General features: G+C 32.0%; 2 protein-coding genes across 2 annotated transcripts; both read left to right on the forward strand.

The window, feature by feature from the left end:
* Nucleotides 1–2,607: 2,607 nt before the first annotated feature.
* LOC114727591 (CTD small phosphatase-like protein) lies at nucleotides 2,608–3,444 on the forward strand. Its single transcript, XM_028914289.1, has one exon. It carries the CDS (start codon nucleotides 2,608–2,610, stop codon nucleotides 3,442–3,444), a length of 837 nt encoding a protein of 278 aa, XP_028770122.1.
* Nucleotides 3,445–16,927: 13,483 nt separating this feature from the next.
* On the forward strand, nucleotides 16,928–21,453 carry LOC114727597 (heat stress transcription factor A-4c). Its single transcript, XM_028914293.1, has 3 exons — nucleotides 16,928–17,760; nucleotides 17,881–18,914; nucleotides 20,741–21,453. The coding sequence occupies exons 1-2, from the start codon at nucleotides 17,545–17,547 to the stop codon at nucleotides 18,865–18,867; spliced, it is 1,203 nt and encodes a 400-aa protein (XP_028770126.1). The 5' UTR covers nucleotides 16,928–17,544; the 3' UTR covers nucleotides 18,868–18,914; nucleotides 20,741–21,453.
* The last annotated feature ends 1,406 nt before the right edge of the window (nucleotides 21,454–22,859 follow it).

Here is a 22,859-nt window from a genome sequence, read left to right on the forward strand (position 1 = left end):
TATTGAAGTTGTTAATAGCATTATAAAAGTTGTTAACCGTTATATTGAAGTTGTAAAAATTTTCAAAAAAATTGTTTCCGGTCGCCGGAGTTTATTGAATTTCTCAAAAAACCTGTTGTTAATTGCTATATTGAAGTTGTTAATGGCGTTACAAAAGTTGTTAACGATTATATTAAAGTTGTAAAAATTTTCAAAAAAATTGTTTCCGGTCGCCGGACTTTGTTGAATTTTCCAGAAAAGCTGTTGTTAATTGATATATTGAAGTTGTTAATCGCATTACAAAAGTTGTTAACCGTTATATTGAAGTTGTGAAAATTTCAAAAAAAAAAAATTCCGACCAACGGAGCTCCGGTGACCAATTGTCGGCTGGTCGCCGGAGCTCCGGTGACCGCCGTCGCCGGAGGTCCGGTGGCCGGCCGGCCAGTAGGGGCTGTGATATTTTAAAAGTAATATTTAAAATGAAGGGCAATTTGGTCTTTTCCTTTCAAATAATAATCCCAATTTGGTCTCATGGTACCAAACTGGGATTTGTTGAATTCAGCGGACCTTTTTGGGCTTCTGAAATTAAGAGTGTATTTTTCTGTCTTTTTCCCAAGGAAAAATAACATATGCAAGACGAGGAGAGAACATATATAATTGATTTTAGCCATTTCTACAGTTTACTATCAAATTTCTCCAGCATACCGCTGCAAATAAGCTTTTACCCTTCCAATGTCAATCCTGGTAATCAAGCATAGAAGAAATTTACAATTGAGAAATAATTGAAGTCATTCTCTCTAAGATTAGGAGTCAAATTTTTTAAAAAATTTACAATTTATCATATATGTGTGTGTTTTCGCCCTCAAATTCTTAAGATAATTTATTAGTAATGATTCTATTTCAAGAGGTCTATCAATAATTAGTTTCCTTGCATGTGAATAATTCACTATAATATTCCCAAAAATTATGGACACGCGCCAGCAAGCACACCAATAATATGCACGATAACAGAAAGCATGATCTGCTTTGAGAGGCTGGGAAAATATTCAAGGATAGGACAAAAAGGTTATCATAAGAACAGGGAGGCATTACGATGCATGGCACTTTGTTGAAATTTAGTGAGAGAAGGCAAACCACAAAAGTGACGAAAAATAAAGTAGAAAATCCAAAAGCGACCAACAAATTGAAGATAAACCAAGGGTGATGAAAGTATCTCCAAGGTATTATAAAATGTTCTAACAAAAGGGACCACCTAAGAAAGTACAAATGGATAGAGAGGCATGGAGAAGACCATTAAACAATTTAAAGATGAAGAGCATGGTTGTATCAAAAAAACAAAAGATGAAGAGTATGTGTTAAAAGGGGTCCCAGAAATAAAAAGAGTGAAGTGAAGAGCAGAACCAAATGATCTTTTGAATTGGCCAAACTTTTGAATTAAATGAGTTTACTAATAGGAGTTGAGCCGAACCAAAAGAACTAATCTCTCACAACCTAATAAATTAGAGCTTGAATTCATGTTAGGAGAGATATACACATTTAATATTTGATAGTGATTCGAGTATGATTGCTTCGATTTAAAAGATACCAATACCTATAAACAACAAGTAGTAGCACAGGAGATTAATTAGGGGGAGAATAAGATGGTGAAAGGCACTAAAATTTTCATTAGTTGCCAATAACCTTAACTAGTGGTACGTTGGTTGTCATTATTAACTACCCAAACTGAATTCAACCACTTACTACCTCCAGGTCTTTAGTGTAAGATTCAGTTTGATTTTTAATTTGATTCTAAATATAAAACTCCAATACATTTTGTTTCTTATATTTATTTATTTTTTTAAAGTAGTCTCTATAGTAGTTGTATATGTTAAATGTTTCATTAAATTATAGTTCTAATCAATACACATGATTAGCAAGTGGTATTTTAAAGAAAACAACACATATATATTACAAATAACTGATTTAACAAACTTTCTTAATCTACTCAAATTAGCCAACTAATTCCTATATTAAGGACCAGAGATAGTATTAAAAAACAAAAATCTAAGGTTTATGTCCCATCAAAGTCACTTTGCCTTTAATTACTTGTCACCGATGGTGGTGGCTGTGATAGTTGGCCGGCGATGATCTTCGGCAACCAACCATGGAGACTGATAAATTTACACTAAAATTCATATAAAATTAAAAGATACAAGACTTAAGAATAATTCCGTGTTTTTAAATGATTTTTTTTTTTTACTTTGGATTGTTGTGTGGTGTGAAAGTAATTTTCTTTAAATATTAAGTTGTGTTGTGTTGGATATCAGGCAGGATACTAGTCCTTGTTTTCATTTAAAATTGGAAGATACAAGACTTAAGAATAATTATCCTTGTTTTCATTTGCATTGTAACTATGTTAGCCAAGAATCTAGCCTCGACCCCGAACCTACGCGTGACCGTTACACCAAACCAGGATTTGAATTGCTTTGTTTTCAACCATCCTCTCTGCTCTTACCCCCCCCCCTCCAAAAAAAAAAAAAACCGTTCTCTCTGCTTTTCCTCTATTTCTTCTTTCGCAGCAAAATCTCACCTCAACGGTCTCCCCCCCTCCCCCCCAAAAAAAAAAAAAAGCTGTTCAAAATCTTCTCAATGGTAGCAAAGATCAAAAGAATTCCAACAAAATCCATGAAACCTCGCCGTAGGCGAAAATCTCCGATCGAACATGTGGTGACTATCTCCTCCGCTGTCCTCTCCTCCATCCGCGGCCGGATCACCAAACTCTTCTCCAAATTGACACAAATCTCCACTCCCAATCGTCGCCATAAACGCTATCGGATCCTGAAAAAGATACCCCACTGGAAAGAAGAACAATTCTATGAACAATCCTTGAACTCTCTTCGCATAAATCTCTTTTCTGATCCCTTCTTGTTACCCTCATTGAATTCCCCAGATAGAAAAACCGTCTTTCTCGACCTGGACGAAACCTTAGTCCATTCCAAGGCCAATGCACCACCAGAACGATTTGACTTTGTTGTGAGGCCGCAAATCGACGGTGAGATTATGACTTTCTATGTTCTGAAGCGGCCAGGAGTGGATGACTTCTTAGAATCATTGGCGGCGAAGTATGAGGTGGTGGTTTTCACGGCTGCGCTGGAAGCTTATGCCTCGATTGTTCTTGATCAGATTGACCGGAACGGACGGATTTCTCACCGGCTTTATCGTGATTCGTGCAGGGAAATAGATGGGAAGCTTGTGAAGGACTTGTCTACGATGGGTAGGGATTTGAAACGGGTTGTTATCGTTGATGATAACCCAAATTCGTATGCGAAACAGCCTAACAACGCGATTCCCATTCGGCCATTTATCGATGATCTTGGTGATCAAGAGCTATTGAAGCTGGTCAAATTTTTTGAGGTCTCCGATAGTTTTGAAGACATGAGAGATGCTGTGAAGAAATTCATAAGCTTTGGAGAATTGACATTGTGATCTTGTCAGGTAATCTTTTTACTGTTACTAATGCATTGTAATGTATGTGTGTAAATATATATATATATATATATATATATGAGTGTATCAATGAATGTATTTGTATATTCTGCTCAAAAAAGGAATGTATTTGTTTATAAATAAGCATACATGGCCAGGAAGAAAATGTGAAATTATTAGAGTTTTTAACTTACAATTTTGCGCATTACAAACACAGTCCTCTTTGCTCTGCCCCTGAATCTCTGTTTTTTTATTGTTCGTCAGCTTGAACATCCAGGGAATCATAATTTTTTTCATAGCAGAGTTCTTAAACTTTTAATTTTTCTCAATCATAGATTTTTAAATAGTTTTATTTAAATTATAAACAAAAGTATATGTTTGTGATGTCGATAAAGTTTTCTCCCCCTTATAGTATCATCACAAGGGTCATGCAAGAATATCAAGAATTCAGTGTAGCTGTGTCTAGATTTTGGAGCTTCTTTGTTTGAATTAGTGAGGAAATTCACTATGTTAGTTATATTATTTTTTTTGGGGGGGGGGGGGCCTTTGGCTATGAATTAATTTTCTCAATCGATTCCTTGGAGAGTTCGAACAAGTGGTGTGTTTCATTTACTCTAAACACAAAAGACCAGCAGACAATCACAACGACATAGTAAAGCCAGGACGTGGCCCAATTACCTTGGAGATGGCGGCCTTAGTACTCTGCAACAATATTCCAGTCATTGGGCTTTTTGTTTTTCCAGCCTTGTGTCATGGGGCAATTTAATTCTTATATTCTATGCTACGATAACCAGCCTGTTTTGCGTCTTTGGGCCTTTTTAAGGTTTGATCTCTTGACGTTCTTGGACATTATTCCTTTAATCCTATTTATAAAACGCTTTTTATATACTTCACATAAGTTAAAAAAATCTTAAAATATGTTAACTCTTTATTAAAATATAACAACTTTTTTAATTTTATCCCCATTTAATATACATATCTTTTGAAAGAAATAACTATCCATGCTATAATAAATGAGTGACAAAATAATACATTTATGTTAAAAATTTAATGAAGTGATTTATAAATAGGATAAAAAAAATTTTCTCTTTCTACTTTATAAATAGGACCGAAAGAGTATATAGTTAGGATATAAATTTATCTAGAAGTTTTTGTCCAGGATTAGTGTTGTTTTGAAAGTTCCAAGATATAATAATATTGCCTTTTGACCAAAAAAATATAGTAATGTTGCCCAATTTTATTGAAAAACTGATATTAACTGTTAAAATGTTAATATTAACCGTTAATATTGTTAATAGTAAAAGTGGTTCATCAGTAAAGACTTTAAATTCCCACTTGACTATATGTGATCAGTTTGGGGGGTCACATGTGTGGCATGTTCGGATTGGGAAGTTGATGGCTAGACTTGTATAGAACGGTGATTCCAGCAATGTTGCAATTAAATCTCCTTATTAATTTATACTGTGAGACTTAGCTAATTATTAAATAATTTATATATACTAAAAACTTAGTTAACTTATTTCTTTGTCATTATTAGGTTAAAGAAAAAGTGTTACTGTTCCTAAAGTGCTTCTCTGAAGGAACAAGTAATTCGGATAAAAAAATACTAAAATGTAAAAAGACAGACAGGATTAAAGTCCCATACTTTACTTTTCTTAAAATATTTATCCGATTCTTAGTATAAAACCTAATTTTGAATTGATTTTGACTTTAAATATAAGAACTATTTCTTATACTTATCAATTTTTTTAAAAGTTATCCATATTGATACTCTCTCAGATATAATCAAGTAAGAAAAATAGAGAGAATATTAAAGAAGATTATTATGATGTTTTAAGAAAAAACATGTCATATTTTTTATAATTAACTAACTCACTTAATTTTCTTAATATAATCAAATTAGTCAAATAGATTTTATATTAAAGACAAGAGGAGTATTATCTTAAAATTGTGGGGGTTGAATTTTAGGGGGAAAAACCGTATGTTCCTTGCAAGAAAACCAACAGACAGATCTCAGAAAGAGCTTCTCCTCCTCGTCACCATCTCTGGTGGTAGACGCTTATGACACTTCTTCGCCCTCTTCGTTGTTGAACCGAAGCCAGAGAAACGATCAACGGAAGGAATACGACAGAAATCAAATTAAGCAAATGATCAAGAGCAATATGAGAGAAATCAAATTAAAAAAATTATCATATTTAAATGGTTAACACAAATTTTGATCTCTTAAACTACCTTCATTTTTATTTTGGTCCATCAAGTTTCTTTTTATTTATAATATTAGTCTTTATAATTTAATAAAAACTTAGATCATTATGTTCTCTCGAGAGACCAAAACTTAAAGTTTAAAACTTGAGAGATCAAACCAAAATAAGGACAAATTCAAAAGATAAAAAATTATATTAACCATATTTAAATTTTAAAGGGAAAACGGCAATAAAAGACCCTTAAAATAGCAAAATAGCGAAATGTACACCTGAATAAAGGAAATTGCTTGGAGAGACCAAATCCTAAATTGTAATTATCAAATCAAGCCTAAAAGACCAAAAAGCCCTTCTTTCCTTCTTCTCCTCCGACTTCCTCTCCCTCTCTTCTTCTTTCTCTTTACTCCTTCTCTACTTCCTCCTCCTCTCTATCAGACTTCCTCTCCCACTTCTTCTTAGTGCAGGAAAACTCGTGATCTTCTCTAGTGGCTTGTTCAGTGAGGGCAAACTTCGCCATCGACATGTTGTAGGCCTGTTTGAGTTTTCAAGCTTCCATAGTTTGCAATTTATGTTCATCTACCAACAACAATTTTGATTTTGATTTCTATTCATATTCTTATACTGGACATATAGAGAGAAATGGTAATTGTTTTGCTTCTTTTAATACTAATTCACCTCATTCTTTTCTCCATGACAAAGGAGAAACAAGGTGATGATGATTGATGAGATACTTGGTCTTGTACTAAGATTTTTGATTTTTTTTTTATTTGAATTCGTTTGTTGTGAAGAGAAAGTTTTGGTGATGGAGCTTATTTTAATCCTTTGAATTCAAATGGCTAATTACAAAAACGGGCTACTATCAAAGCACATCCGATTTTTTGTTATTTGGCTTATCATTATTATAATTTCACCTTTAAGTGTTGTAATTGCAGACTTGTTATTATGATGGCAACAACATGATATGACGATATGAAAATGTTGTTTTTTTGTTTATGGGCAGAACAATGTTAACATTTTTTATTTGTCAGTTCTAAATAGTAACAATGTAGATTTATTAAATGTTCTAAAGTTATGAGAAACCTAGTCACAGACTTATAATTTCGCTTGTCAAACTTGTTATTTGTCATACTACTCTTATCATTTGACTTACCACTCTTGCTATTTGGCAGTAAAATGTGGAAATAATGTCAAATTTTCATGAAACTTAATTTCATGGGTATAAAATATAAAAGTTGATACGACTCTGCAAAAAAAGAAACAGAATGCCTAAAAAATAATATATACAAAAGAACTAAAGAAGATTGCAAGCTTATGAAGTTAGAGTAACAAGATATTTTATTACGATTTTTTTTTGCATTCAATGGCTAAACATCGAAAAGGGTAAGAATAATTTTGAAACTTAAAGCATCCAATTCCAATCAAAGTTTTTCAAGTTTATCCTTGAATTCGCCCTTACTGGTAATTCTGAGAACATAAAGACTCTAACATCATCGATACGTGAAATGAACTTTTGGTTTAGTGGAATCCAATTTGTCTAATAAAATGCCTGCCTACTTAGAAAGGTTGCGCAATACAGGAAAAAAGAAAAATGAAATAGAAGAGCTTTGAACCATAAGGAGACAAGAGTGGACTGCACTTAAAGCTTAGTCCGGCGCCACATTGTCAAGAGAATCAAGTTAAACTTTGCCAGAAAAGTTCAGAACATGGGGGTTGAGCTTGAAACACATTGTTCGTTTAAAGGGAAAGGGAAAGGGAAAAAGACATGAAACAAATACAATATTTCAGTTGGACTATACTATACCATTCTTATACTATCTAATTTATGATTCCCCATTCCCGTTCAAAACAAATATGATTTAATATATATCCTACCTGATAGGCAAGGCAAGAAACATTGAGTAGCCGCAACGGTGAGCACAAATGAATGTTAGAGACCGAGTAGTGTAATGGCAAGCGCGGACGAAAAACGGAGGCTGGAGAGTCAGTAGTTGAGCACGATTGTGGAGACCGGAGAGAACAAGCAGGAGCGGCTAGAGTTTTGGTTTGAACTAAAGAGGAAGAGTCGTGAATCATCATAAAAGAAGCCGAGGGCAATGTTGATTAAATAATTTTTTTCTTGCCAACTAATTAACTAATTTGGTTTAAAATTATAAACCATGCTTGTTGGGTGACAACTGAGCACCTGGGGCAAGTGGCAAAGCTCTTATCTTCTTGGCATTAGGTCTGAGCATAACATATTATTAATATATGTTACAGGCCCAGACCGGCATATAGTCTTTATAGGCTTTCTAAAAAGCTTAACCCTAGCCTGATAAATAAAGTAGGCCCCTAAAAAAGCCTGAGCCTGTGTTTAATTTTTAACAGGCTAGGCTGTAGGTCCCTAACAGGCCGTCTGATCTATTTTCACCCTTAGAGTTCTGTTTAAAATAGACTTTTAAGTAAATTCACTTAAGTCGAGACAAAACTCTTCTCACATACTTACCTCGCATTCTATAAATCACGTTTAAAAAGTTACTTATAAGTCAATCCAAACAAGCCCTAAGTCATTTGTAAGGGGAAGTCTTGTCCTACATGTAACTCACTTATAGTATATTTAATACTTATTTTCTAATTTTGCCTTTATTTAATTCTTTTTGGAAAAAAAGGAAAAATACGTGAATGATTTGTAAATATAAAGAGAGAAAATAGGTAAAATTAAAAAAATTTGTCAATTTAATTTATTTTTTATATAAAAATATATCACAAATGATCTATGTTAAGAATCATACTTGTATCTGTGTGTTTTGTAAAGTTCAACACAACATAAAAATTTCATGGTAAAAAAAGAACACAATGTAAATTTTTGAATTTCTTATAAAGAAAAGTATGAGCAAGAGCACAAGTCCCCCTTGACTCAATATGATAAATTTGTGTGCATCCCAAGGTCGATTGTTTTGATATGGTTGCCGAGCACTTTCATTCAATCATGTTCCTAGAAGAAAATGTTGTTGTGATGAAAAATACTCGGCACGTGAATAACAATTTTTCTAATTAAGTAAATTAAATATTTTACAGTTACCTATTGAAAAGATGGGGAAATTTTTCTGCTTTTTACCGGGAAAAAAGCAATAACAAATATTTCAATATATTTTTATACCAGAGTTATTATTGTCTGGCTGGAAACAAGGCATTCCCTTTTTAAACACGTCAAATGTACTTATATTTTTCTCATCAGCCTTCATTCTTATTCAGATTCTTATTTCCATTGCTATGAAAAAATGGCCAACCTTTTGAGGAAAATGGTTAAAATGGCCCTTACATCCAACCTATCGGGTAGATTTTTCTGGCAAAATAGTAAACTGAACTAGTTATGGGTATGAAAAGAACTTTTCTGATTTGACCTCAAGTTAGATGGAAAAAATATTTGACATGACTTTAAAATCAATCAAAAGTCATTTTGGTTGAGTAATTTTTTTTCTACTTGTGACTTTTAATTTCTTTATATTTAGAAGGTGTTTGAAAAATTATACAACTACCTAAAAAAGTATTTCTAGATAAATTGAGACAAAATTTTTTTTATATATTTATTTTTTAATTATAAAATTACTCTTTTTGAGTGATTCTGAGTGTTGTTAAGCTCTCCATTAAACAATATAAAACTGATTTTTTAATATATCATCAAAATAATGTCAAATTTATTTTTTTATCAAAACTTTATTTAAATATAAATCCCATTATACTAATAGACTTTTATCTCAACATTAATTTGCAAATGTCAATTGAAGAAAAAAACTTCTATCATCATCAATCGAAAACAAGCTAAATGTGTTTAGAACAAAAACTTGCATTGACTGCAATCTCAATATATTGTTCTCGATTTCTAATTATTACATTGTTTAGAAGCATCTAGAGATCCTCTCCACTACATAAAGCAAAACTTCTTTTAAATGAAAAATAATCAAATTTAACTCCTTAATGTTGAGTTCTATAAATTCTTTTAACATTTATTCTGGTAACTCAGAATTTCACTAATTGTAAATGGAAATGAAAAATACTTGATAGAAATTGGTTCATGTGATAATTTAAATTAGTCGGATCCAAATTTACATGACTCCTAAAAATTGGTTTGCATATATCTTTTTAAAAAAAATTCTTCAAGTTTGAATTATAAAATATACTTTATGAATTATGATTTGGCAAAAATTATGGCAAGGCATAAATTTTTCTTATATAAATATTGGATATGGCAGCTGGCAGAAAAAGAAATGCCATCCAATTCGTTTGGGTGCCACATTATCCTCTTTGCCGTCTCCAATTTTTGCAGCATTATCCGATCTATATTTTTTGGATAATTTTAGCCAATAACTACTTTATGTTACTCAGAAATTGTTCTTCTCTTTTTAGGAATATTTGCTTTTAGTTTTTTTTTTTTTTTTACTGATAGTGACTTCACAGCAAGACTGACAACTACGTGGTTGTGAGGGTACTTAATAAGCTTTACTTTTTTTTTTATGAGATAAAATTTTTTCATATATTTACTCTGTACCATGTGAGATCACTTAAAATAAATAGATTCAAATAGTTGATTGAACATTATAGGTAAAGACTCATGATTGGAAAAATTACTGGAAATGGGATGGGTTGGATTAAACCGCTTTCATGTAAATTAACAATACAAAAAGGTTGTTTCCAAAGATTGTAACGACGCATCGGCATGTCCTATAGCTAACATTTGAATTGTGGTACCACGTTTAACTCACATAAAGGGGGAGGACCGTTGTTGGAAGCACAGTCCACACTCGTCATAATGAGGAGTATATAATGCTCATTGCAGTTTAAATTATTCAGATTAATTTTAGATGGTTTCATATCGAATTTAAATTTTTTATATATTTTAACTAGCTTTTTGTTTTAATAGATACAGAATTTAAAATAAATATAATATCATAACTAACATATCTTTAAAAAAATAAATTTATTATTAAAAAATTGTATATTAAAAATTTTAAATTTGAACCATCCATATTAGATTTTGGATGGTTTAGATTGTAGTATAGTGATTAGCACATCATCATTGTGTTTGAAATTTATAGCTTATCGGAGTTCTCATGATTTTTATTAATAATACTGATTGTTCTTTTAATTTTGTTGTTCAATTTAGTTTCAAACTTTTTTTCCCTAGACTTTAGGCGGGAAAGATCAAAATATTATTATTTTATAAAAAATTGTCAAAAAATTGTAAATGATTTAATCATAGAATTTAAAATGGGTAAAAAAGGATAAGAGTTATTTGTAATGGGAAAGTACTTAATAAAATTAAAAGAAGTTTTACTGCATGCTATAAGACTAATAATATTATATAGTAGTGAGTTTTGGACTTTGAAAGGATATCATGAATATAAAGTGGGGGCGGCTAAGATGCGAATATTGAGAGGGATATATAGTTATGCAAGAAAAGATAGGATTCATAATAAACTAGTATGCAAAAAAGTTAGAATATGTGCTATCAATGAGAAAACGGTAAAAAATTGTTTGAGATGGTTTGGTCACGGTTAAAAAAAGCCTTTCGATGCGCCGGTGAGAATGATTAATTAAATAGTATGAAGTCCTCTAAAAAGTGGTTGAGGAGGGTTAAAGAGAATGCTTAATAAAATTATAAACCAAGCGAGATCTTTTAATTAATAATATCTTTAAAGATTTGATCTTTGATAGAACTTAATGGTATGGTGCAATCTGACTGGGCTCTACTATATATTTGGTCCACTTCTTTGTGGTTCCACTAAACGATGGTCAGAACATATTTAAACAAATAATAAGAAAAACCCTCTTCATATTTTTCTCTCCAAAAAGATGCGAACTCGTGAAGGAAAACAGGGAAAGAGGGAAAGCATGCAAAGGTCTCATCTTTTTTCTGCCAAAAGCGTCGAAACTTGTGAAGGCAACGGATGAAGAGTAGAGAAATTTCAATCGAGAAGCTATTTTGATATTGGATAGTAGTTTGGTATGACTCATTTATCTCTTACATGCTAATCTTAATCCACATCTCTATTTTTTTTTTGTTTTTGTTTTTAATATTTCTTCCAGATTCTTACTCTTTTTTTGGGTACCTCTTTTTTTTCAGTTTCTCCTTTTACTTTAAGTAATGGATACAAATATGACTCCCACACTTGGTCTTGAATTTGAAAATATAGAAGAGTCAAGGCAATATCAGGTTGGCTATGATAGAATAATAGGGTAAAAGAAGACTCTAATAAGAGCAAAAAAGATAATTCTGTCATATATTACAAATATGTTTGTTATAAGGAAGGAGTGAGAAAAACAGGTAAAAAAAGATTTTAAAACTAAAAAACCTCAACAAGAAACAAGAATAGGATGTGAAGTCTGAATGATAATTAAAAAAGTGGATGAAAAATACAGAGTTCCTAAACTTCTTTTGGACCATAATCATTCTTTGGAGCCTCAAAAAACTATTCATATATTTGCATCACAAAGAAAATTTACTAGAAGCAAAAGGATATGCTTTGGAGGCTGCCAAAGATTTTGGGATTAGACAAAAAGCCTCTTTTAATTTAGTGAGTAAATATGCAAGAGGTAGGACTAATTTGGAATATACTAAAAATAATTTAAAGAGTTATTTAAAGTCAAGGAGGTAGCGGAAAATGGAATTTGGTGTGGCGCGGTGTCTAATTCATTATTTTCAACTTCAACTAACATAAAGTATGTCATTTTTTCCATGCTTATTAGATAGACTCGAAAGAACAAATAACTAATATGTTTTGGGCTGAAGCGTGTATGCTGATAGATTATGCGACGTGATTTCATTCGATATGACATACTCTACAAATCATGAAAATGAAGGATTTTCTATTAGTTGATGTTGAGAATAACGAATTACACACCTTGTTGCGCCAAATTCCATTTCCCGGTGCCTTTTTAATTTTAAATAACTCTTTAAATATCTTTAGTGTATTCCAATTAGCCCTCCCTTCTGTATATTTACTTGTTAAATTAAAAAGGTCTTTTGCCTAATCCCGGCATTTTTGGCAGGCTCCAAAGCATATCCTTGGACTTCTAGTAATTTTCTTTGTGATGCAAACATATGAATAGTTTCTTGAGACTCCAAAAAATGATCATGGTCCAAAAGAAGTTCAGTAACTCTGTGCTCGTTTCCTGTCAAAACTTCTTAGTTTTAAAATCTCTTTTATCTGTTTTTCTCACTTCTTTCTTATGACAAACATATTTGTAATATATGATAGAACTATCTTTCTTGCTCTTATTAGAGTTTTCTTTTCTAACACCAAATCATATTCTTCTCCCATGGTCAACCCAATATTGCCATGACTTTTCTATATTTTCAAATTTCGAGACCAAGTGTGGGAGTCATATTTGTATCCATTACCTAAACTGAAAGGAGAAACTGAAAAAAAAAAAAAAAGAAGAATGTACCCCAAAAAAAAGAGTGAGAATCTGGAAGAAAGATTGAAAAAAACAAAAAAATAGAGATGTGGATTACGACTAATATGTAAGAGATAAATAAGTCATACCAAACTACTCGTCTATTTGGTAGTATAATTTACATTACATAAAGTAAGTATTATATTCAGAATCGGTCCATTACTATCCAATATCAAAATAGCTTCTTGATTGAAATTTCTCTACTGTTCATCCGTTGCCTCCCCAAGTTCCAGTGCTGTTGACAGAAAGAAGATAAGGCCTTTGCATCCTTGCCCTCTTCCCCTTTTTGCCTTCACGAGTTCGCTCCTTTTTAATTATTTGTTTAGATATGTTCTGACTATCACAAAACCGCGTGACACAGTTGGAGGTGGAAGAAATAAATAAAATGGCATCGTTCAGTGGAGCTGGAAAGAAGTGGACCAGATGGATAGTGGAGAGGCCCCTCACCTCACGCAATTCATATAGTCGACCCTGACGATATATTTATTATAAAAACATATCATTTAACTTTCACATCAAATGATGTATTATTTAAATTTTTTTATGTTTTATTTTTACTTGATGGGCAAGTTGCTTACAGTTTAAAACTTGAAAGAGATAACTTTTAACAAAAAATGATGAGAAAGCAAAATGAAAACTGAAAATGAAAGGGACGGCTATTCCCAAATCCCAACCGCATATCAGGTTACCAAGCAAGAGTGCATTTTGAGCCACTCTATCAAAAGCTCCCTTCCATTGTGATTATTAATTAATAGCAATAGTCTTAAATATATAATATCGCATTTTACAGTACTACTTGTTTGATACGACCCCTCCAATGATATCATTATTAAATAAATTCTGTAAATTAGTTAGAATAAATGCTTTGTTAAATCATGATGATCAGAATCTTTCTGATACATATAAGAACAATACAAGTGCATAATATACTTTATTTTACAAAAAAATATGACTTCAAATGCAATGTTTCAATTTGAAAAGCAATGTATCATGAAAATAAATGTATCAAGCATTCAAAATATGACAAATAATAGGTTTGATTGATAAGTATTCCTTCCACCTACATCCCTTAAAAATATGTATTCCAATTTTATATTCATATGACAAATATATAATACTCATTTATTATTATAAGTCGTATTTTATGTTTCCATTTATAAAGAATTTTGCGAAACATTAAGATCGTAATTAATGTATTTATCTTAAAATATTCTTGACAAAAAACATTACTTAATTCTCATTTGGGTTTTCATTCACCATCAAAAAAGTTAACTATATTTAATTAGGATGTACTTCAAAAACTAGGATGTTCATTTATATGAAAATTATAATACAAAAATTTACTTCTTTCTATCTTAAATACTACTTCCGGTCCTAATTATAAAAGCCAGTTAACTAATTTGAGAAAATTAAGAAAAGAAGTTAAGTTAGTTATTTGTAATAAATAGGTGTTGTTTTTTCTAAAATATTTTTACTAATTAAGTATGTTGGCTAAAACTATAATTATTAGAATGACTATCTTGGAAAAAATTGAGTAAATATGAGAATAAAATGAATTGGGGTCTTATATTAGGATCAATATAAAATCAAACAGGGTTTTATATTAAAGGCCGGAGGTAGTATCTTTTTTTTTTTTGGCCATTCTTGCTATCTTAAATGTCTAATGCTTGCTTTGTAGCGTTGAATATAAAAGGTAAAATTTTTGTAACAGCAATTAAACATATAAAATAAAGTATCATAGATGAATCTTCAATTAAAAATACTACTCCCTCCGTTTCTTTATAAGAGACATTTGATGTTTATGGCATGTTCCTATATATAAGAGACACTTAAAAGTTGTCTCTACTTTTTTGTGTTGATTTCTTATTTTATCCATATTTATTTTGTCTCCAATTTACACTCTCTCTCCTCCCACTTCTCTTTCTTTTAATAATTTAATTGTTCTCTCTCCTTATTAATGAGGGTATTTTTGGAAAAAAAATTATATTTTTTACATATTGATTGTTTTTAACTAATTTTAACTGTTTTTTTAATTAACGTAATTTGGTTATTCGTCTCTTATAATAAGAAACGGAAGGAGTACTGCCGTAGATAATTATATGCAATTATTTTAATATAAAAAAGAGACACAATCATACTGTCTTGCCAATCCCATCATTCCAAGTACCAAACCACACAGATTGAAGCCACGCCATCTCCTATCATCAATGAAGCTGTGATCCTTATCCTCTGTCCCTCGCCCAAATGTCTTATTTTATTTTATCACAAATTTTTAAAATATCGTAGCCATTAATTAATTCATTTTAAAATAAGATGGGCCCCACATTGTGGAATTTTGCCGCCGCCTCTCTTCAGCCCAATGGTCGGCCCCCCAATGAAATTCAGGGCTATTTTGGGAAATCTAAGATCCGCAAGACTATTCTTTTTGTCGTTAATCGCGTTGGTTAATATTAATAGGTCAAAAACATATTACGTGTGCCTCTCATAACAAATTAACAAGGTATGCTCCTCTTATCTGTCACGTGACATGACTTTTATCATCCTAAATAAAATACTTAAGCAAATGTGCAATGGTTTACACATCAGCCATTCGGAACTTTTCTATCAATATTTTTATTATATTTATTATTTTTTCAGTATTTAATATAAAACTTAATTATTGAGTTGATTTAAGTTCTAAATATAAGATCTATTTATCATATTTATCAATTTTTTTAAATTACTCTTATAGATACTCTCTCAATTATAACCAAGTAAAAGAGGAAGATAAGATATTAAGAAAGATGATTATAGTATTTTAGAAAAAATATGTCATAGTTTTTGTAATTAACTAGCTTACCTAACTTCTTTAATATAATCAAATTAGTTAAATAGATCTTATATTAAAGATCAGTAGAGTATCATAAGTAAAATACAGTTTATAAAAATGTCAAAAAAGGTATTCGCATACACACTTTTAAAATTGAGTGGGTGCAGCTCAACTTTGTGATTATTTTTCAGCCATGTACAATCTATTTTTAATTACATTTAAATTTTTTTTTATTTTGTATATAATTGAAAAATGGTGCACATAATTAAAGAAAAATTGCACCTACTGAAAATAAGTTGCACATGGATTTTTAAACAAATTTCATGTACCTTTGAAAAATAAATTTTGCCATGAAGAATTTTTCTGCAATTTTTTTCGTAAGATATCAAATTTAATATCAATAAAATCCTCAAAAATTTAGTTAATATACTTTATATTATTATATTAATATTGAATGAAACCAGAATAATATCCACCAAATGAGGATTGTGGTCAAATTTTTTTCCCTGAAAAATAACACTCTTCCGTAATATAATACCAATTTAACTAAAAAAAATAAGTTAATTAATCATTAAAAATATGACATATTTTTTTAAAATATTATAATTATCTTTTTTTAATATTCTCTATATCTTATTTACTTAATTATTATTGAGAGATTATCAGTCAGAATAATTTAAAAATAATAATAAATATAATAAATAGATTATATATTTAGAATAAAAATTAATTTAATAATTAAGTCCTGTATATTAACAACCGGAAAAATATTAGAATAATTAAGAAAACAGAAACGCCGTGACCGAAGAAAATATATTAAAAAGGCTTGCAACACCTATTCTACAATATAAAATAATACTTATACAGATTTAAGTTTTATTGATTATATGGATCCGTTGATTTTGATTCGCCATTAATTTCTGCGAAACTTCTCTCCGTGGGTCAAACGGAGATGACCCTCAAAAGGAAACCCTTTCCTCTGCATCTCCGCGTCCCGCTGTCCCTGTTATTTCATTCTTTTATATCCCTTTTATTTTTCATTGGATTTTAATTAACCTATTCTTGTTACTTTACCTGCAAGCTTTCATTTTTATAATTGTCTCATAAAAAGGAGAAAATTTTCCTTCCCCTCTGGAAAAATCAGACCGCAATACTGTTCAAAGCCGGCAAGAATCCTCTGGGCTTCTAGCGTGTGTGGTGACAGAACGAATTTTACTCGCTTGGGTATGTATAGGTAACACCGGTCAGAATGATTTGTTGGGTTTTGCTTTCAGCGACAATAGAGGCTGCTTTTATTTTCAGCATGAAGCGTTCGAGCATCTGAATGGAGAGAAGCGAAGCGCGTGCGGTTTGATTTGTTGAAGGATTTGTCTTGTTTAATCGCGAAGGTTCTGAAAGACAGATAGAGTTGTCCAATCATTGGCTTTTTGTAATGAATTGTGGATTATAGATTGGCTGATTCCGGTGAGGAAGAATGAGATCATTGTAGGTTTTTGTCTCGGTCAAATTGCACGGGGGAGTAATGGTTTTTCTCCTTTGATCTGGAATCTGCCCAGTATATGTATGTGGATTGAAGATTCTCTTTTCTGTCGCAAATTGGGAATTTAAGTGGTGATTAATTGACTCTTGGATTTTAATTGGGTTTGAGTTTCTCCCATGGATGAAGCTCAGGTTGGCTCTGGTTCCTTACCTCCTTTCCTGGCGAAGACATATGAGATGGTGGAGGATCCTTCCTCGGATTCGGTAGTTTCTTGGACCAGCACTAATAAAAGTTTTGTAGTATGGGATCCGACCGAATTTGCAAGGGTTTTGCTACCAAGATTCTTTAAACATAATAACTTCTCGAGTTTCATCAGGCAGCTGAATACTTATGTAAGAAGATCGAATCTTCTCACGTTCTTGTAGTTACAGCTTGTTTTGCATTTCATTTTTCCTTTCTGTGTTTTGATAGCTTAGACTGTGTTTGATCATTTTCCCTCTCCTTTTGAACAGGGTTTTAGAAAAGTCGACCCAGAACGGTGGGAATTTGCGAATGATGATTTTATAAGGGGAAAACCACATCTTTTGAAGAGTATCCATAGGCGAAAACCAGTTCATAGTCATTCTTTGCAGAATCAGCAGGGACATGGGCCTTCTCCATTGTCTGAATCAGAAAGGCAGAATTTCAGTGATGAAATAAGGAGGCTTAAACAAGATAAAGAAGTACTTGCCTTAGATTTACAGAGATATGAACAGGAATGGAAAACTTGTGAGATACAAATACATTGTTCAAGCAACCGTTTGGAAAAGTTGGAACAGAAGCAACAAAAGATGGTTTCCTCAATTTCTCAAGCCTTGCAGAAACCTGGGGTTGCTTTAAATCTCTGGTCACTTTCAGAATCCCCGGATAGAAAACGAAGGATGCCGAGAGGTGGATCCTTTTCTGATGAAGCTAGCATTGAAGATCCTATGGAGACTTCTCAAATGTTACCTAGAGAAATCTCCATACTGACATCAGACATGGAGCGATTGAATCAGCTGGAATCATCTCTGTTATTCTGGGAGAACATTGCACTTGACTTTGGTGATACCTTTATTCAGGGTTCTTCAAACTTGGACTTTGATGAGTCTACAAGTTGTCCTGATAGTCCATCTATATCGTGCGTGCAACTAGATATTGAAATTCAGCCAAAGTCATCTGGAATAGACATGAATGCTGAGCCTGCTGCATCTGCTGTTCCTGAGACTGTTCCATCAAAAGAACAAGTAGTGGAAACAACCACCGTGGCGACTGGTGTTAATGATGTCTTCTGGGAACAGTTCTTGACAGAGAATCCCGGTTCGTCAGAGACACAAGAGGTGCCGATGGAAATGAAGGATTCTGGTGCCAGAAAGAATGAAGGAAAACCTATTGAAGTAAATAGATTTTGGTGGAATGTGCCGACTGTAAATAATCTTCCGGAACAGATTGGGCATCTTAGTCAAGCAGAGAAAACTTAATTGCAGTGAATTACCATCCGGCTTGTGATGCCCAACAAAAATTCTAGGTATGATTCGTTTGCTCTGCAACAGTAATATTTCACACGGTCACACGCTGAGTTGAACGTTTCTTCGTCCATTGATTTCAGTGGATTAGACTGTTCACTAATCTGACTGTGTTTTGTTCTTTTTCACTTTTTTTTTTGGGGGGGGGGGGTGTGGTTGCAACTAGTCCCCGGGTTCTATTAGGACTAAACCTTTATGAAATTGTGATGTTGGCATTTTTATACTTCACCATAGGGAAAAAATTATTTGCAGATGCCCTTTGATGCTTTCTCCAGCGAGAGTGACCTTTGAATTATATTGAAGATGATGATGTGATGTAGTTTTCAAGAATTAAAGCTTGTTTTTGCCATTGTGATCTAGAATTGCTATATCCTATGGAGGGAGGAAGAGGCGAAGGGCACCAAATTGTGACAGTTGAATTTGGATAACGAGAGCATTTCTGCATATGTCATGAATATTAACTGTAAATAAGACAAGTGAGAGAATACGCAATGTAAATTGATGTGTAAGAGTAGAAAAGACTATTGGTTTGATATTAATAATTTAGTTTTTCACTTACGGATAAGATGTTACTGGAAAGAAGGATACTGAAAAATACAAGATATTATGCATATTCGTCACTCAAAAACTCCTCAATACTATGTGGCTTACCACAAATGAGTACCATGTGCAAGAAGTTTGATTTGACATATAATACAGTAAAAAGTTCAACATAGTTGCCCAGCAATGAAGCTCATTGTAGGTGGGGTTCAACTACATAATAAATCTTATGGCTACTTAAAATCGTCTTTTCTGTGTTATAATTCATTCACTTTACTGGGGGTTTAAAATTAATGTGATTTGCTGCACCTATGCGATTGTATGAAAGTTTTACCCTGGATATTTTCTCTGCGTAGCAAGGGCTTATTCTTAGTTGTCATGTTTTGAACGAAAGAATTGCAAGTTCTGTAAATCTCTTGATATATGGAGAGGTAGAGTAACATAGATGCTACTTGATGTTGGTCTGCTGTCCAACCATTTGGTGAAATTCTGACATGATCACATTCCTTACTTGGTGAAGGTTCCTTTTGTTTTTGGGCCTTATGTTGAAGGTCCTTATAACAACTGAATTTTCTTTGGTCATTAAAATATAGATCCTATTACAAATAACTTATTATAGCAAAAAATTGATGAGTAATTAAGATTTTGTGGCATGCAATATCTGCAAGGCCATCAAATAGCACATTGCAGGGCTTTGATACCAGTTTCAATAAATTACTTGGCCATTCTTTTTTATGACAGCTTTCAAGTTTAATGATTGGGAAGTGAGTATTGTTCTCAAGTTTAATGATTGAGAAGTGAGAACCTTAAATATAAGACTGATAGTTGGGAATGAAAAATCCTACGCTATATGATGAGAAGCTATGCACATAATTTCTTATTGGAATCAGGCTGCCTAATCTTACTACTCGTTCCTGGATTAGGCAAATTGTTTTGTTTTAGTTTTAAGTTTGTGAAAAAAGAAAAAAAGAAAAAAAAAAAAAGAACGATTATTATGGTTCAGGTGACAAGTGCGCGCATGCTCCTCTGTGTGTGTGGAGTTTCATATTAATTGAAAGGTTGATTCTTGCTGCTATTTGGCTCTCTATTTGATCAGAATTCTATATTTGACACGTGTGTTTCCAGCACACTATTTAACTAGTTTATATCAGAGATGTTTGGAGACAATCTGGTCCTGTCTTATTCCATGCTTCTTTTGGACCTGTCTTTTCTGAAATGGGAATGGAATATATTTTTAGCTCTTAGAGATTGACAAAAGCAGTTGACCTGACGTGTTGTATCGTTACAGGTATCAGGATTTTGATTGAATGCGACAATTGGCTTCAAATTGGGTATTGCGCCGGAGGCTGGGTGGGCTTGTGGATATGAAGACAATTTGAATTGCTAATTGCAAGCTTTGATGCCAGACGTGTAAAGCAAATACTGAAGGCTTTCCACCTTTCTCATTTCGGAACTGAACTTGCGCTGATTTTTGTTCGATAGTTGTTTGTGGATTGGAGTTCCTCTGCCCTAGCTCTGGCAGGAACACAAAGGTGAATATACTGAGATGGAAACAGGGCGCACCTTGCACACAAAAGAATCTGCATTCTGGAGTGTCCAATGAATTTGAAGCATGGATGCTCTGCTTTGTGAAAGTGGTTCATGCAGTACAGTGGCATTATGTGATGCATGTAAGCCAACCTTACTCAGCGGGATAATGTTGCTCCTTCTTCTTGTCGTGGATGGTGATGCTCTGTGGAAGTGAATGAAGACGGCAGATTCAGAACTTGCAGATATCTCAGTTCTGTTGGGATTTATTGCATGGGATGAAACTATGAAAGATGGATCTGAACTTAAATGATTGTTAGAATGTAGATGTAACTGAGGCTAGCTCCAATTTTTTATTGGATGGATTGAGATGTTGCACAGCCTTATCAGTTATTTTTGTTTGATCACCTGTAAAATTAACTCTTAGCATGTAGCTTTTCTCTAATTTATGTACCATTCATTTCCTCTTTACCAGTTTCTTCTCTCTATTACTTCAGGTACAGGACATTTCCTCATGTGGCCTAGTAGCCAAAAAGCCAAATCTCCAAGGCTGTATTTTTCATGCCATTGAAAAAGATTCATAATTATATGTAAGTTAAAGTATATATTTGATTTTTTAATTTTACACAAAATTTAAATGTGGTCTTTTAACTTTAAAAAAACATATATTTGGCCTTTTAATCCTAAAATTATTAGGCTTCAATGATTTTTTTATAACGATCATGGATTTTTTGAAAATTAAATTTAATATGTTAGTATTTGAGAATGTTTTATCAACATTTAAGATCTTGATGTCATCATTTTTTTAAAAAAAATTTAGAGTTAAAGAATTAAAGATATATTTTTTAAAGTTAAGGGGTTAAATTGAAACATTATACAAAATTAAAAGATTAAATATATATTTTAGTCTTATATGTATTTATAAATTGGAGTTGAAGCCTCCTCATTTGAATTTTCTTATTCTTCACTCATTGGTACGTTGCATCCAAGGAAGTTGATTCCGAGCTGTAATCCATACTTGTTCTAGTCAAATTCAATTCGGTTTTGGTCAAGTCAAAGATTGGATCTGCTCCCCTCATTTGGGACTCTTGGTATATGTATTATGTGTACTTTTAATATTATTATTATTCAATAATATTAGTTTCTTTCTATCATTTCTTTTATTAAAAGATTGAAGAGATAATTATTCTAAAATTATTTTTATTGCATTTTCTTTCTCATTCCATTTTACATATCAAATTGATTGAGTTTAATGAGTTTTTCAACAGGAATCTAGCGAGTATGCTTCACTGAGTCATTATTTATTAATCAATATTAATATGTATTTCTTAATTCTTAAATATAATACTAGAAAATTCTAAAGGTACATAAATTACTATAAATTTCATATTTTATAATGAATTATATTATTTATAAGTTATGAATAATACACTTTATTTATTAAATTTCATAAAAAGGCACCAAGAAACCTGTTTAGTTTGCCATTGCAAAAGGACGAGCAAATAGACGTCATATCATAATATGCAGAAGTGTGATAGCAAAAATCTCAAGTCAAATTTTATGTCTGCTTCTTTTAGCATATTTAAATTTACAAGTTAAAATAAATTGACTGTAGCTGTGGAATTTTTTTCTTTTAGTATGTTTAAAATTAGAGGTCACCGTAAATTTTCAGAAGCATCTTGAAAATAATTTGAAAACCAAAATATACCTTTTTTTTTAACTGACTGTAGTTAAATTGGAAATTCAAGAGTGTATTTTAGAGAAACTAAAAGATATTTTTAGAAATAATTATCTTTTCTAATTTTTTTATATTTACAAATAAGTTATCTAACTTTTATATGAAAAACCCCAAAAAAATACCTCTTGAATTTCAAAACTCC

The sequence above is a fragment of the Neltuma alba genome, unplaced genomic scaffold, assembly GCF_004799145.2.
Source record: "Neltuma alba isolate B1F8T4 unplaced genomic scaffold, ASM479914v2 tig00012493_pilon, whole genome shotgun sequence".
Taxonomy (NCBI): domain Eukaryota; kingdom Viridiplantae; phylum Streptophyta; class Magnoliopsida; order Fabales; family Fabaceae; genus Neltuma; species Neltuma alba.

Bases quoted from the DNA above. Each gene is read 5' to 3' on its own strand.
- LOC114727591 (XM_028914289.1), top strand. From the start codon at position 2,608: ATGGTAGCAAAGATCAAAAGAATTCCAACAAAATCCATGAAACCTCGC.
- LOC114727597 (XM_028914293.1), top strand. From the start codon at position 17,545: ATGGATGAAGCTCAGGTTGGCTCTGGTTCCTTACCTCCTTTCCTGGCG. The intron at 17,761-17,880 runs GTAAGAAGATCG...CCTTTTGAACAG, and splicing joins TCAGGCAGCTGAATACTTAT to GGTTTTAGAAAAGTCGACCC.